Consider the following 15284-nt stretch of genomic DNA (forward strand, 5'->3'; position numbering starts at 1 on the left):
AGCAACTGCATGACAAAATGGGACCTTTAACCACAGGGGCTGCATTATCGCCTTTACTCAGGGACTGTCTGGAATTTGTTTGTAATCTCTGCCCACGACGGCTGCAAATGCATGAAGTAATCCCCACCTCCTTGTGCGTTTTAAGCTGTATCTCCTTTTTATTATGCCGTTTGAATAAAAAGCGAACTCCTTCCCAAAGGCTAGGAGAAAAATGTTTATCTCTCTCCTATCCCCCATTTTCGGTGGTTTCAGGAAGGGAATTACAAATAACCAAAAAAAAAAAAAAGAGGGGGAGACAACTTTGCTGGACGCTCCCATCGCCAAAGTAAGATTGAGCATCCCATTAATTCGTTGCCGTGGGTAGCCGGGCAGGGGGTAGCCGTGTGGATTTGCACAGTGCGATTTGAAATAGGCTCATAGGTAATGGAGCCCCTACGTGTGGTGTCTTAAATACTCCTGCCGAGCGCGTTCTCGTGCCTTCTCCCCTCTCCGTGCTCCTCGGGGCCGCTACTCGCCTCCCCCGGCGTGCTGGTGCTGCCGTTGCCGCTGCTCTCACGCCTCCGAGCCGCAAAGGCTGAGGAGGCTCGGTGGGATATTTATCTCCCGAGAAGTTTGTGGCCGTGCGCTGGGGCGGTGTGATCAATGCGGTGCCAGGAGGATGCCCGAGGCTGGCCTGGGGCGGCCGCGGGGCTGCAGCCGCTGCAAAGGGCCCCGCAGCCTCCTCGCGTGCACCCGCGGCTCAGCTCCCTCCTGGGCTGCTTTCGGCTCCCAGGAGCGGCCGTCTCTACCCCGGGGCCTGCCCGCAGCCCGGCCGAGCTCTCGGGCCGTGTGTTTTGTGGGGAACCCCCTGGAAAAGCTCGCTTTGTGGCGGCAAGCAGCGGCGGGGATCAGGCTGCGCCGGGTCCCGCCCGCCCCGAGCCACCCGGGCGAGTCCTCCTCGGGGGCCGCCGCAGCAGGGCGATGGGGCGAGGGGACAAAGTTGGGGGGGGTCTCCTCTCTCTCTCTCTCCCTCTCTCTCTTTTTTCTCTGTTGCGTCTTGCTCTGCTCGATCAGAAGTTAAAGGCAGTGAACATTTTTCTTAGCTGTATGCCTCCAAGCTGCTGGCCTGCCAAGTTAGTCAGCTGAATCCAATTACTGCAAGCAGCATTTCATTTGGCTCGATGGAAGCACTCACTTATAACTTCACCTAAAATTTCAATAATACCTATATTGGGCCCACGCCTGAATAATTCTAAAGATTTCCCTGGGTTGAGCTCTGGCACCTTCTTCTCTGCAGTCGGCTCGGTCGGAGCAGAGCTCAAGCCCGGCGAGCCCGAGACTCCCCTCTTTGCAGCGCAAACTTTGCAGGTTCTCCTTCTGGCCGTGGAAATCTAGATATTTGCCCAACTTGTCGCCAAGTAAAGCATGTCCAGAGCTTGTGAGGCTGCTTCGAAAAGGGAAGAGAAGTCGATAATTAATTAGACGCAAGACGAAAACTTACCACGTTTAGCAACAGCGGGTAACAATGACTTGGTGTGCAGTGTTACGCTCCCTCCGCTCAGGGGCTAAGGTGCAACCCAACTTACGCTTTCTTTTCTTCCTGCACGCCGTAAAGTGCTATTTCTAATGATCTCTGTTAAAAAAAAAAATAAAGCACTTAAAGTTGACGTACGCCCACGTGCATATATTATATAAGACGTTACCGGGACAGGCCCGGGCCAGGAACCTGAGCGAGCACCGTGTGTAATCATGAAGCTTCGCTTCCCTAACTCCAGTTTGCCAGCATAAATTAAGGTGATTTGGAAGGGGAATGCCGCATCCTACTGGGTTTGGGTAGAGAGAGAGAAGACTTGGTGGAAAGTTGTAATGTCTGTTGTGTTGTGAGGTATTGGAGGCGCTTCCGTTGGTTGTTCATTAAGTGGTGAGTTATTGCTATACAAGCCAAAGGTCATTTCAAAGGCTTATGGCTGCTAGATATCGTCTTTATAATGACCTGGGCTTCTTTGTGGGGGATTTTCTGGCATTCTTAAGTTCCTAAAGTCCTGACTCGACACATCACACGATGAGATGCAAAATGCGCGTTTCGAGCCACAAGCGTTTGCGGCGTATTTTCAGCGCCGGGGTCTCTTCGCTTCTCTTTCTCTCTGTCTCAGCCGGTGGATGGGGAGCCGGGGGGTGTGGGGGGAGAAGGACCCGCGCCAGCCCCGCAGGAGCGGAGCCCTCAGCCGAGCGGGGGCTGCCCGCGGCTCCCGGGCGCTGCGGCCCCGGCTCGGACCCCGCCGGCTCCCCTCGGCCTCGCTGCGGTGGAGGCGGCGGCTCTCCGGGCGTATTTTGCTCGTTTCTTCGCTCCCCGCCTCTCCCAAAGCGTTATTAATAAATGAAGAGAAGCGTCTGCCCTTTGTCTGGTAAAAGATCTGACGTGGACTTAGAGACACGGTGAGGGGCTGCGGACAAGACGTGCATTTATTAACAAAGTCCTAAGGAAGAAAGTCCAAAACAAACCAGCTTCCGCTGAGAGTTCTCACTTTTGTTGCAGGTCCGTGCCCAAGGATTATCCCAAGGAACCTGAAGATCCTACACACACTGTTAAAGTCAAAATTCAAGAAAAAACATAAGTGTGGTGAGTTCTCTAAATTTCCTTTTCCGTCCGTATCCCGCTGTCCCCGGCCCGACGGCCCCTCCGGAGGGAGCAGAGCCGCCGGGGAGCGGGGCCGGGGCTGCAGGCTCCCGGGACTGTCGCTGCATGGAGGCCGAGGAGCAGCAGTCCCTGGGAAGCCCCTCCGGGACACGCAGTTCGCTGCCGGGCCCGGCTGGGGAGCAGCCACAGCCTGGGCCCAGCCCTGGGGAGAAGGGGGGCTCCCCGGGGAGGGGGGTCCGGACCTGCTTTAAGGCCCCGCCAGAGCCGGAGCCGGCCCTCCCCTGCCCTCGCTCCCCCGGCTCCCCGAAAGGCAGGGGCACCCCGCTCGGCTCGGCAGGGTCCCCGGCAGCCGGTGGGTGCCCGTCCCGGCAGCAGCCCGGTTCCCTGCCCGCGGGCCGGCCGCGGCCGCCGGCGGCCCCAGAGCTCCCCTTATATACGGGGCTCCCTCCGGGCCGCCGGCCGGGAAATGTGCCGAGTGGGGAATTCTTTTGCCGGGCTCCCTCCTACGCGCAGGCTGCTTTGCACTTCTGAAAGTGCTGGGGCTTGGGAAGTGTTTTCCTTTTCATTCCTGGCCGGAGCGTTTACTGCCACAGCACTCGCGGTCATAAATTTTGCTACAAACCGCAATGACAGGTGCATTGATATGCACCCTGAGAGCTCCGGCTGCCTTAATAACCGCTCCACTGGCCGCTCTCGCCGCCTTTTATTTATTCGGTATCATATGAGATATTGATCCTCGGCAGAATTAAGTGTAGTGGAAGTTTTAGGAGAGAACTGCTTAATATGGAAGTGCCGGGGCGCAGCTGGCCGCGGGCCCTGCGCGGTCGTGCGCGGGTATCCGCGGGTGCGGAGTGCGGGGCTCGGGCGGCGGGTGCTGAGCCCCCACGGCGGGGGCACCCCAAAGGCGCTGAGACCAGCGGCGGGACAAAGAGCCCCATTATCATGTGTAACGCCGAGCGGTTCGGCTGAGGTTAACCTTTCTGGAGAGGAGGAAGGGAAATTCGAAACACAGACATGGATACTTTGCCGTTTCCTACCCTCAGTGCCTCCGAGCCCACCTCCCACGGCTCGGCCTCGCCATTTGGATGTCACCTTTTTTTCCTGGAGGCTGTTTCTGGCCAAACCACCAAGTGTCGAGCCCCTGCTTTGGTGCTCCCTACAAAAACATCACCCTGGGCCTTGCACTCGTGGAAAATCAAAACCTAGAAAGGTCTCTCTCTTCCTCTTTCTCTCCCTCTCTCTCTTTTTAAGATCTAAAGATGAGCCACCAAACAGTTGAGCATTGTCCATGTGATTTATGGCCCATAGCCTCCTTTTTAGGTTCAAGCAGAGTTCACAAGCAGTTGGTATTTCAGAAAAGAAATAAGGCTTTTAACAGCTTAACAGCAATATTCTTTCTTAAGATTCTGCGTATTCTTTTGGGAACTATATTTTACGAGGCACATAAAAGCATATGCTCAAGGCAGTGTTGTGCTAACAAAAGTCCTCAGTCCAGACTGCTCCCGAAAATGTAGATGATAGAAGTGGAAAATGAGCGACAGAGTTATTTTGCAGAGAAATACTTTCAAGGCTCGTCCAGATTATAGTAGTTTATTAAAACTCATCTGAATCCTCAGTCTTCGTTCCCTTAGACATCCTTTTACTAAAACTTTCCAGGAGAGGAAAATAGCTCCTTTCCCATTCCTATCAGCTTCCCAGATAATCCCACGCTTTTGTTCAGGGAAGAAAGGGACGGCGGCGGTTTGTGACCGGGGATAAACTGTCGAGAGCGGCTGCGGGCTGCAGCTCTCCCCGTACAGACGTATATGGCACTGAATTTTAGGGAATTTTTAGGTACTTGACTATACCAATTGCTACGGGAGAAAGAGTAGTGCTATTGTAGTGTTGCCTAAGTACAGGCTGGAGAATGGTAATTTTCAGACACTGTTCAAAATTTTCTAGCTACTTTTCTCTGGCATGTTAATAGGCTTGAACCCTGGAGAAATATAATAAACTCCTAAGGTACGTTGAGGTTCAGACTTATACAGTCAGCTGAAGTATGTGCTAATCTTTAAAATTACTAAAAATGTGAGACGCAAACCCAACCCGACAAGAAAAATACCGCGTAAAATTGAGAACAGGGAATACTGAAAAGCCGTAACCAGATTGCGGGCGAGTTTCTGTCCTGCAGCAAGAGAGAAGTCCCGGGTGCGACCAGGGGAAAGGCAGCGCCCTGCCCCAAAACTCAGACCTCCGGGGACCTCTCATCCCCGGGCATTTCCAGGCGGGGCGGCTTGATCGGGGGGCGGGGAGGGGAGCGCCATGAGTTTGCAGACCGGTAAAAGAAGAGATCATAGAATCAGCGTTTATAATGAAAACCATCCCTTAAAAAACATCCCCAGTGTCTCAGGTTCTTTCTGCTGGGGACAAATGAAAGGGACGAGAAACGTCGGGTGAGGGATTTTAATTCATCACGGAATTAAAATAGGGGAGCTGACCTGCGACATCCTTTATAGTGCAAAGCAAAGTTAGTGAATGGCGTCGGTTATACTTTAACTCCGGAGTAATCCGGGGCAAGAAGGAGGCCGGGTGTACAAAGGCGACGGGATTTTTCTGCCTTCGCCCGGCTGCAGCCCGGCTCAATCCATCATGTCAGCCGTGCGCGGCCGTGCGCACGCGTGCCGGCGGGCGGCCGTGGGGGATGCCCGCGGGATCTCTGCCCAAATGGGTCCGGGGGGGCTCTGGGGACAGCACCCACCCGTGGCCGGGCCCCTGACTTGGTTGCGGAGCAGGGTGTCCCCGGGCAGCGGAGCGGGGCTGGCCCCGCGGTGCTCTCTGGGAGCCTTTGCCAGATTCCCGAGGAAACGGCCCAAAGACCAAGCAAAACGTAACAAGCAAACAAACCAACAAGAACCCCAGGTCCCCAAAGACCCCGAGAAAGCTGTCTCTAGGAAGCCCCACCAACGCGCTCCTGCTCCTCCGCAGCACCATCCTTCTCGGGTGGCTCCTTCCCTGGGGTCCCCTGGGCCTTCCCCAGCACGCTCTGGTGACCCTGCTCCTTCCCTGGTGCCCCCTGCTTCCCCCCTGGTGACTCTGGTCCTTCTCTGGTGTCTTCTGCTTCTTCTCTGGTGTTCCCTGCTCCTTCCATGATGTTCCCTGCTCCTTCCATGATGTTTCCTGCTCCTTCCCTGATGTTCCCTGTTCTTCCATGGTGTCCCCTGCGCCTTCCCCGGTGTCTTCTGCTCCTTCCATGGTGTCCCCTGCACCGTGTCCCCTGATCCTATCCTGGTGTCATCTGTCCCCATGCCTGCTGTCCCCGCTCCCCCTGTCCCACCGAGGCCGGGGACTCGGGGATGCGGGACGTGCTGGGGCCATGCCGGCCTCTCCCAGCCGGGCGCCCACCACTGAAGGTCTCTTTTGTGTCCCCGCTGTCCCCCTCCCCAGGTGGCTCCCGCGGCGGCGAGTGGCCCAGGCCGACGACGTGAGGCGCGGGGAGGCAGTCAATGATATTTGAGCAGGGGCCGCGGGCCTTGGCGATCGCAGAGCGCAAGATGCAGAAAGCCGCCTACTACGACAACGCGGGGCTCTTCGGGGGCTACACGTACAGCAAGGCCGACGCCTACCCCTACGGCGCGGCCCACCAGCCCTACGGCCCGGCCGGCCTGGACGGCGAGTACCCCGCCTCCGCCTGCTCCGTCCAGGGCTCGGCGCCCGGCCGCGGCCCGGCGCACAAGGGCAGCGAGCTGAACGGCAGCTGCATGAGGACGGCGGGGGGCGGCCCCGGGGGCAGCCAGCCCCCGGGCATGGGAGAGCAGCAGCCCCCGGCGCTGCCACCCTCCTCCCCGCCCAACCCTCCCAGCGCGCCCCCTCCGAAAAAAGCCAAGGGGGGCCCCAACTCCTCGGGCTCCGCCACCGCCACCCTCAGCAAGCAGATATTCCCCTGGATGAAGGAGTCCCGGCAGAACTCCAAGCAGAAAAGCACCTGCCCCCCCTCAGGTAGCCGCCCCGCACCCGCCCCCCGTTTCCTGCCCGTCCCCCCCCACCCCGATGCCCGCCCCTGCCCCTGCCCCGGGGGCGCATCCTGGGAGCCGCCCCCCGCCTTCCTCCGGCTGCCGGCTCGGGGGTCCCGGCCCTGGGGGGGGGGGGGGGCGGCCTGGGGGCTCCCGTCCCGCTCGCCCCGCAAGCCCAGGCGAGAGTGGCCCCCGACGGGCCTGGACGGGCTCTGGAGGGAGGCAGCAGGGGGAGGGGGGGGGCGCCGTCGGGGGGTGGTGGCGGTGGGGGGAGTGTGTGCGGGGGGAGGCCGCCCCCGGGACCCCTGCGGAGCGGGAGGGGGCGGGGGGCTCCGGGGGACCCTAGCGGGCTTTCGGCGGGGACCAACGGCTCTCGGCGCCTCTTCCCCGCAGGAGAGAGCTGCGAGGACAAGAGCCCCCCCGGGCCGGCCTCCAAGCGGGTGCGCACAGCCTACACCAGCGCGCAGCTGGTGGAGCTGGAGAAGGAGTTCCACTTCAACCGCTACCTGTGCCGGCCGCGCCGGGTGGAGATGGCCAACCTGCTGAACCTGACCGAGCGGCAGATCAAGATCTGGTTCCAGAACCGCAGGATGAAGTACAAAAAGGACCAGAAAGCCAAAGGGATCATGCACTCCCCCGTGGGGCAGTCCCCGGACCGCAGCCCCCCCCTGAGCGGCCCGAACCACGTCGGCTACTCCAGCCAGCTCCCCGGCGTCAACAGCCTCAGCTACGACACCCCCTCGCCCACCTCCTTCGCCAAGTCCCAGCAGAGCATGTACGGGCTGGCCGCCTACACGGCGCCGCTGAGCAGCTGCCTGCCGCAGCAGAAGCGCTACGCGGGCGCGGAGTACGACCCGCACCCCCTGCAGAGCAGCGGCGGCTTCGCCAACCCCGGCCTGCAGGGCAGCCCCGTCTACGTCGGGGGTAACTTCGTGGACTCGATGCCGGCCTCGGGCCCCATGTTCAACCTGGGGCACCTGCAGCACCCCTCCTCCGCCAGCGTGGACTACAGCTGCGCCGCGCAGATCCCCGGCAGCCACCACCACGGACCTTGCGACCCCCACCCCACCTACACGGACCTCTCCTCTCACCACACGTCTCAGGGACGGATGCAGGAGGCGCCCAAGCTCACGCATCTGTAGCGGGCCGGGAGCGAGCGGAGCGGGCTCGCCTCTGATTACCTCACTTTTCGGACGTGACCGTGTTGCCGGTGCCAGCAGTATTAGCGGATTTGCCTCCCCTAAGAGCCACCACCCTCCTTCCCCGCAGCCCCGAGTAGGTCCGTGAGCAGGAGCCGTCCTTTTCTAGCTGTTCTAAGCATGACAGTGCAATATACTGCAAACCAAGGGACTAATAAGCTGGTAATGATGTACTTGAAGGTAAGTCTTAGAGATCCATTAGTGTTAGCAGCGCGTCATGCTGAGGTGTTGTAGACCAGTTGTGAGCGGTGGGAACTTGCCCGCGTGTGAGCTTATTTCAGATAAGTTAATTTATGAATTCTTCCGTAACGTGAGGATCGCAGCGGACTAAATGATATGTATTTATTATTTTAAGCGAGACATTTTTGTATCACTGATTATTTATCCTCGTCTTAATGTATTTATGTGGCTATTTGTAGAGTTTATTCACCAACGCTTCGGGAGATCGATCCAGGTCCGTGGTGACTTACATTTCACCTATTTAGTATCTTCGGTCTGAGCTAGTTGAGAGAGTAGTCTTGAACAGTTGTAACAGTGGCTGGTGTTTGTAGTTTATGTAAGGATTAATTAAGACAGCGACTTGTAAGTCATTAATAGAGTAAAACAAACCGTGGCGTCACACAAAGAGCCGTTACACTCGAAAAAAAAAAAAGTTAAAAAAAAAAAAGCGCAGTATTTTTTTCAAGTATTTATTTCAGCCCGGCTGGCACCGCGGGGCCGCCTCCGCGCTGGGAGCGCAGCCGCGGGGAGGAGGCGGTCTACGAGGCTTGGCCATCTTGGGTCAGACCAAATCCTGCCTACGAAAACCTCGGTGAGGTTAGCATTTATTTATTGACTAGGGATCTGTCGCACACATTTTTCGGTGGGCTATTTTCTTTTTTTCTACTTTTGTTGTTGTTGTTGTTCATTACATTCTGGCTATCTGAAATAGGAAAGAAATTAGAAGCTTAACGCAAAACAAATATATTAGAAACCCTCTGATAGTGCTAATTTCATTAGGGTCTCCATAGCAATCCGTGCAGCAGCTGCCACCTCCTTTGTTATTTATACTGTTGTCTTTATACTAACCATAAATCAAATTTTTAGACATCTTTGGAAGCCTGAGCTTTTCCTCTTGTTTTTATCATAAAAATAAACTTTGAAAGAAAATTGACAATCAGATACATACAGCCGAAAGGGAGCTGCCAGGGCGGGGCGCGGACAGCGGCCCAGAGCCCAAGACAGCCCGGTCCCACAAAGGGGACAGCTAACACATGGGGAAGAATAAAAATATAAAAAAAAAATTAAAAAAAAGGAGAGAAAATAAAAGAAAGGAATAATAAAAAAAAGGAACGATGCTCTGAAACCTCGTGTTTTCTCCTCTTTAGTTACACGGCTGTGTTGAATCCCTCACTGGACTTACAGAGACACTTTCTGTAAAGGTTGGCATTAAAGTCTCTTCCTGATGGTACATGTCGCTCCGAGAAGTCTACTCTTATCTGTTTCTAAAAGTGTCGAGTTAAAGATTAATCAGATCTTCTGTATTCCCCACAAAACCATCTGACGCGTCACTTTCCAGTTTGACAAACACTGCAACTCCTACTCCATCCTCTAATGACAGGACCTGGAATTCCTATTGTGAGAAATATTTTAACTCCTCCAATTCTGGTCAACACAGACAAGTTTCTTTCTTTCTTTCTTTCTTTCTTTCTTTCTTTCTTTCTTTCTTTCTTTCTTTCTTTCTTTCTTTCTTTCTTTTTCCTTTCTTCCTTTCTTCCTTTCTTCCTTTCTTCCTTTCTTCCTTTCTTCCTTTCTTCCTTTCTTCCTTTTCCTTTCCTCCTTTCTTCTCTGTCTTCAGATATTTGTGTTTGGCTGGACAGTAATGATTCAAAATGTCACTTAGATTTTTATTTTCCCCTCTGTGCAATTTTAATGATGTTGTACTATGCTGAAAAAGTGTATCTTTTACTAAATTTCACTTTTACCCAAGCAAATTTGGATATATGTGTTGTAGATGTGTAAACAAAAGAGAACAGAATAAACTACTTTGGTCAGAGACATATTTTAACCATTTTGAGCCCTAAAATTGTTCTCTATGGAAGTCCTCACACGATCATTTCTTAGAAGCTCCATCCTGGAGTGATCAAAATATACAAATGACGTAAAAAATAAGGCTAGACACTACTCGTGAATTATACTTCTATGATATTCCATAAGTATATATATATGTTTGTATCTCCAAGCCTTCTGTAATTGATGTACCCACGACTGGAATTGTCCATGTATATTATTTTGTGTGTTCTTGAAAACACGACGTGTCTCTCATCATCTGCTTCCAGCTGCAAAATGGCAAGACGGTACCATATCTGCAGGGCCGTCCCTGGTGTAACCCAATGTGCTTTTCCCAAGTGTTTCCCACCTTCGTGCTCTGTAGGCTGTTCTTCAAACAGTGTCTGCTCTGACTTACACTATTAGTCCTTCATAAAATCCGTTAAGAGAGAAAAGGCCGTGTACAGATAGTCCTTCCCCAGACCGGAGGAAGATGGGGTTTCCAGAGACGCCGCCCGATTGCCAGCACCGTGCCGCCGAGGCGTGCTGGCCTCTCTTGTTCCTGTGTGGCGGCAGCAAGACGGGGTTTGCAGACTTGGTCTCCAGTGGGGGAGGAGGAGGAGCGTGTGCGAGGGGGAATCTTGTTGTAAATAAATTCACTTTCTTCTCCGTGACTCTGGCAGAGGCGTCTCGTTTGTAACACGATAGAAGTCCGTGATGATAACCTAATTATTAGAAGTAATGTTACTTTAGTGAGATCGCTGGCATTTTTACAATGTTTGTACAAGGATCAGCAATCTAGAGGAGAAAGACACTTTGGCACAAGCCAGACTTTTTCTTGGCCCATTATTTAAAACTCATAAATTATAAACGAGCCCCTTTCCCTCCACACTCAGGAGCAACTCAGCTCCTTTGCAACAGCGTCTGATGCGCTGAGCTCCAGCCACCCATTTAAAACACAACTCATTGGCCAAGGCCAGCCCTGGGGCTCATCCCAGCCTTGCCTTTCTTTGCAAATAGGAACCACAGTACCCCTTCCCCTTCCTTCCCCTCTCCATCCATCCTCTCCAGACCCAGGGGCAGGGTCACAGAGCTGCTCTGGCTGAGGGGCATTGGGGGGCACCAGGCTATGGTGAGGCCATGCCCCAATCGCAACAATGGGCTTTGGATCTTCATTTGATGATCTGGTCCATGCAGTAACCCCCTCTTGAGTGGGGCTGACACCAGCAGTGCGGGGCTGAAAAAGCAAAGCCAAATGGGCTCTGCTTTGTTAGCAGGAGCATTGTGGGCTCCCAGCCCTGGTTCCCCCAAGTGGCTGCCACCATGGGACCATACCTGAAGGATGGAGCCTGTTGGCACCACCAGGAAGACCCCCGACTTTGTGGGGGTCCAGCAGAGTCACTAGGGCTCCATTGCCAGGAGCAGACTGAAGGCAGGATGCATCTCGGGGTTCTTTGTGTGCCACCAGCCCCATGCAAGCCCTGTGAACCAGCCTGCAGGAAGGCCTGGGCACAGAAGGGGCTCCACTAGGGAAAAAAGCCAGAGAAAAGGGATGGAGCTGCTGGGCTGCTGCTGACGGGGTGCCTGGGTGGCAGCTGCCGGATGGGGTGGCAGGGAAGGAGCCGCAGTCGTGCTGCCATCCATCCAGCTCCATGCCAGTGTGCAGCACGTGCCCAGTGGGACAGACACAGCATCAGCCCTACGGGGCCACATGCTGCCGCAGCCCCACAGGAAACAAAAGCCATGAGGCAGATGGGCAGCACAAAGGAGCCGGTGCTGCTGGGCCAGCCAGCGGCTGGGTTGACTGGTTGGGGCTCCCTTTCTAAAAGGTGGGAGATGGGCCCGGCCACTTTTGGGGGGCTAAGTGCCAGGCTGGCAGGCAGGCAGCAACCCCCATTGCCAGGTGAGGCAGGGCAGTGGGCATGCTGTGGGCCTCGTGGGGAGCACGACTGGTGGGGGAGGGAGCAGGGCGGCTCTGTTCAGGGCTCATCAATCACACCCTGTGCACTTTTCATCCAACAGCAGTTCCTCCTCCTTCAGCTCGGGCCTGAGCCAGCTGGGTCCCAACCAAAAGCCCGGCCAGCAGAGCCACAGCCCGGTCCCTGAGCTGGAGAGCCCTGGCGTAAAGTGGCTTCCAGCCGGCGGGAGTGTGACCAAGACCCTTCGGTAACAAAGATGCCAAAAGGGAGCCTGCAGGCAGCGAGGTGTCTGTGCCTGCATGCCCAGGCCTCCGCTGATGCCCAGGGTCCCAGGAGCTCCCTGAGCTGTGCTGGGATGAGCCCAGAGAGGCTCAGCTGCAATGGCCATGAGCACAAAGCTGAAGGAAGTCAGCACGGGATCTGTGAAGGGGCACGATGGGGTGCTTCTGGGGAGAAATACTCCTGAATGTACAATTCCAGCATTTGTATTTGCTTTGCAGCAGCAGAAGCTTTGGGAGAGAGTAGATAACCCCACAGGAGTGAGGTGTGTAAGCTGGATCTGTGCTCCTGGGCCAGCTTTTAGGATACCTTGGGGCAAAAAGGGCTAGGCAGGGCAGCAGGATTGGCTGCAGACCCTTTGACACCTGTTTTTCACACTGCAGTGGGCTTACCTTGATGCCTATGAATGATCAATACCTGTAATTACTCCTTCCTACCAAATTCACAGCCACGGGATAAGAAACAGGGAATTACATGGCACAGGGGCCCATGGGGAAATCCCTCTTTTAGGGAAATCCTGGAGGAAGGAGGGTGAGACCTTCCTCTTCCATGTTTGTGCAGAGGATCCTTGTAGTTAATCCCTCGTTGTAGGAGAGCACAGGTCCCTGTCCCAACCTTGCTGAAGCTGCCCCAGGGTCAGGCAGGAAAGGAGAGCTTGTGGCGCGCAAATATCAAGGGAAGAGGAAGACGCACCTTCCTCAGGAAGAGGTGCCTGCCCGCCTGGAAGGGCCGTGCGTTTGCTGGAGCTGTGCCTGGAGCTGTGTGGGAGAGGCAGGGCGATTTCCCTTCTGTGCCCTGGGGTCTCTCTACCTCCCTGCTTTTAGCCACACTCTACAAAATAAACTTCCCAGGGATTCTTCTTCCCTCATAGCCTTCCTCCCGGGGCCCTTTGAAGACCTGCCAGTGTAACAGGGCCACTGAATGTATTCCAAGTGCTTGGATGGCACACATCCCCGCGCACCCCTGGGCACTGCCTCCAGGAACCGGCTCTCACGGCTGGCAGGTTCCTGGCAGCAGAGGGGCCAGCAGAGGGATCTGTCAAATCTCTTGTGTGTTATTGTGATGATAACTGTGGCAATATTGTGCCCCAGGCTGTTTCCATCACGCAACCTTGAGGTGGTGCCTTTGGCTGAGGGCTGTCACCATCTTCAGTGCATGTGGTGGCATAGGGGCTGGTTGGGTCCATCATTCTCCCAGAGGTTTCTGCTCCAGCAGCTCCCCTGGCTCACATCGTCACTGCACTGCTGAGACATCCCTAATGCTCCTGGGCACCCCCAAATTCCCTTTGATGGCCATCATGTTTCTCCCACTCTTCTTTTTAATCCAGTTTTCTTCCTCCTCCTTGAACGTGCAGAGACTCTTACCCAGTAGACCTCTTGCAAAACAACAACAACAAAAACCAGCTGCAGTCACTCAACTTCATATCATTGAGACTTAGCTATTTAACGCTGAACACTGTGAAATCTGGGAACGTAGAAAATTGCAACCCCCTCCTCAAAAGGCAGAGCAGCAACAGGAGACACTTGGCCTGTGTGTAGTGAATGGTTTCTGCTTTCCACATCCTTGAACACTCCTTCAAAAACAAACAGGTAACGAGTGAGAAACTTGGTAACAGGATCCAGCTGTGTGAATGGAAAGAACGTATGCTCTTGTTTTAGCATTTAAAACACAGCTTTAGGTGTAATTAAAGCAGTCATGTTCTGCAAACAGAGGAGCTGAGCAAGGCAGCAGCCCTCCTCCAGAGTCCATGCTGTCTGCCTCACTGTGGGCGGGGGTTTTTACAGCAGGGGGGACAGAGGAGGGCAGATGCTTTCCTAGTAGACATCCTTTCTTTGCTAAAGGGAAAGTCTGGTGTTTGCAGGCTTCTGTTCTGTCAGAAAAAGACATGTTGCAAACCTCTCTCCTTGCCATGGGTGTGCTGAGCAAGTTTGCATCACCAGAATTTAAACCCTCCCTCAAAACAAAGGTTTCATGACCAGGTGTATTTGATTTAAACTGTTCTGTGCTATACCTGTGTCCTGTGCATAGGGCAGCGTGGGTGATAATCCTGTTAGTAGTGCATCAGGGTAGCACAGCCCCTAACCATGAGTAAGGCTTCATCTAAAGAACACCTAATGGCAGGGCTCTGGGCTTACAGCAACGGCTGTTTGCGTGCTGAGCCTGGAGTAAGCTAAAGCAGCAATCTGTACAGCCAGCCTGTGCCCTTAAAGATGAGCTCGGTGTGCTGGGGTGAAAGCGGGGCTGTTAGAAGGCCCTGCTGCTGTTCAGAGCCCACATGCAGGGAAGTGCTTCCATGTCCTTGCCAGTCAGTGCCGGCTGGCCCCAGGGATGGGTCCCCCCAGGACCTCTACAGGGAAGAAGAGCACAGCTGCCCTGCAGCTGTGCCACCAGTGGGGCATGGCGGTGGGGCTGCTGGGGCTGCGCTGCAGGGCCAAATCCCCAGGGATGAGAGCTGAGGCTGTCAGTGTAATGTCCTGATTGCATCTACCCATGCTCTTCCTTTGCTGCCACCAGCCCAGTCCTCTGAAATCCACAAAGGACCCAGTGGGGTTTTAAGTTCTCTGGGCCATCCTGGTTACCCTTGGGTGGCTGGCACCATCTCTGGCCCTCGCAAAATTTGTGTGCCTCTTCCAGGCCACAGTGAGCAGCGCTTTGGCCAAGAGCTCATCAGACTCTTTGGACCGTTGAATGGAAGGCGTTGGATGATGGATGAAAACATTTTAGTTTCAGGCCTTTATTTGGGAATATAATATTTTGGTGGCAAGGTGCAACCCTTGCATTTCCCAAGTGAGCCCACGGGCACCCCCTAAAACCTAGGAGGTGAAATTAAGTCAATGTTTAACTCAAAGCTGAGTAGTGCAGCCCTTCTTCATCTTCCTTCCCTACCCAAGTGTGTCATCCAAGCCCAAGTGTGATCTGCCTCTTGCCTTCACTGCACTGACACACGACTCTCAATTTCAGGAGTTGGATGAAACCCACCAGTATCCACATCGAGGTTTTAGGTAGTTCAGACTGGGCTGTCAGGCTTCCCTCTCAACCATACAGGGAAAGATGACCACTTTTGGAGTTCAGGGTTCCATCCTCCGTGTTTCTTCCTGTTCCCTGCCGTTCAGGGAGAAGAAGACTAAGAGAAAGTGTTGGAGGGTTTGGCTGGGCAGTGCAACTCGCCGCACTCCTGTGCCTGCTGCGCTCCTTTCGCTTCCTGTGCCAGCTGCGAACACTCAGTGAAGAATGCCGAATCGCCAAGGGAAAA

At 54.7% G+C, this 15284-nt stretch overlaps 1 protein-coding gene across 10 annotated transcripts in view; it reads left to right on the forward strand.

Annotated features, from left to right (window-relative positions):
• HOXD3 (homeobox D3) overlaps positions 1-10507 on the forward strand; it is a 30698-nt gene extending 20191 nt beyond the window's left edge. For 4 of the 10 annotated variants that reach the window (XM_083840995.1, XM_083840996.1, XM_083840991.1 and 1 more), the window contains 2 exons: positions 2516-6592; positions 7000-10507. In XM_083840995.1, the coding sequence (XP_083697121.1) occupies positions 6100-6592; positions 7000-7748 (1242 nt within the window). In that variant the 5' untranslated portion in view covers positions 2516-6099 and the 3' untranslated portion in view covers positions 7749-10507. Of the gene's footprint in view, positions 1-6; positions 1901-2515; positions 6593-6999 lie in introns of those variants that run through there. The other 6 variants (XM_083840994.1, XM_083840998.1, XM_083840993.1 and 3 more) reach the window with 4 other exon arrangements.
• The last annotated feature ends 4777 nt before the right edge of the window (positions 10508-15284 follow it).

The sequence above is a fragment of the Anser anser genome, assembly GCF_964211835.1.
Source record: "Anser anser genome assembly, chromosome: 6".
Lineage (NCBI taxonomy): Eukaryota > Metazoa > Chordata > Aves > Anseriformes > Anatidae > Anser > Anser anser.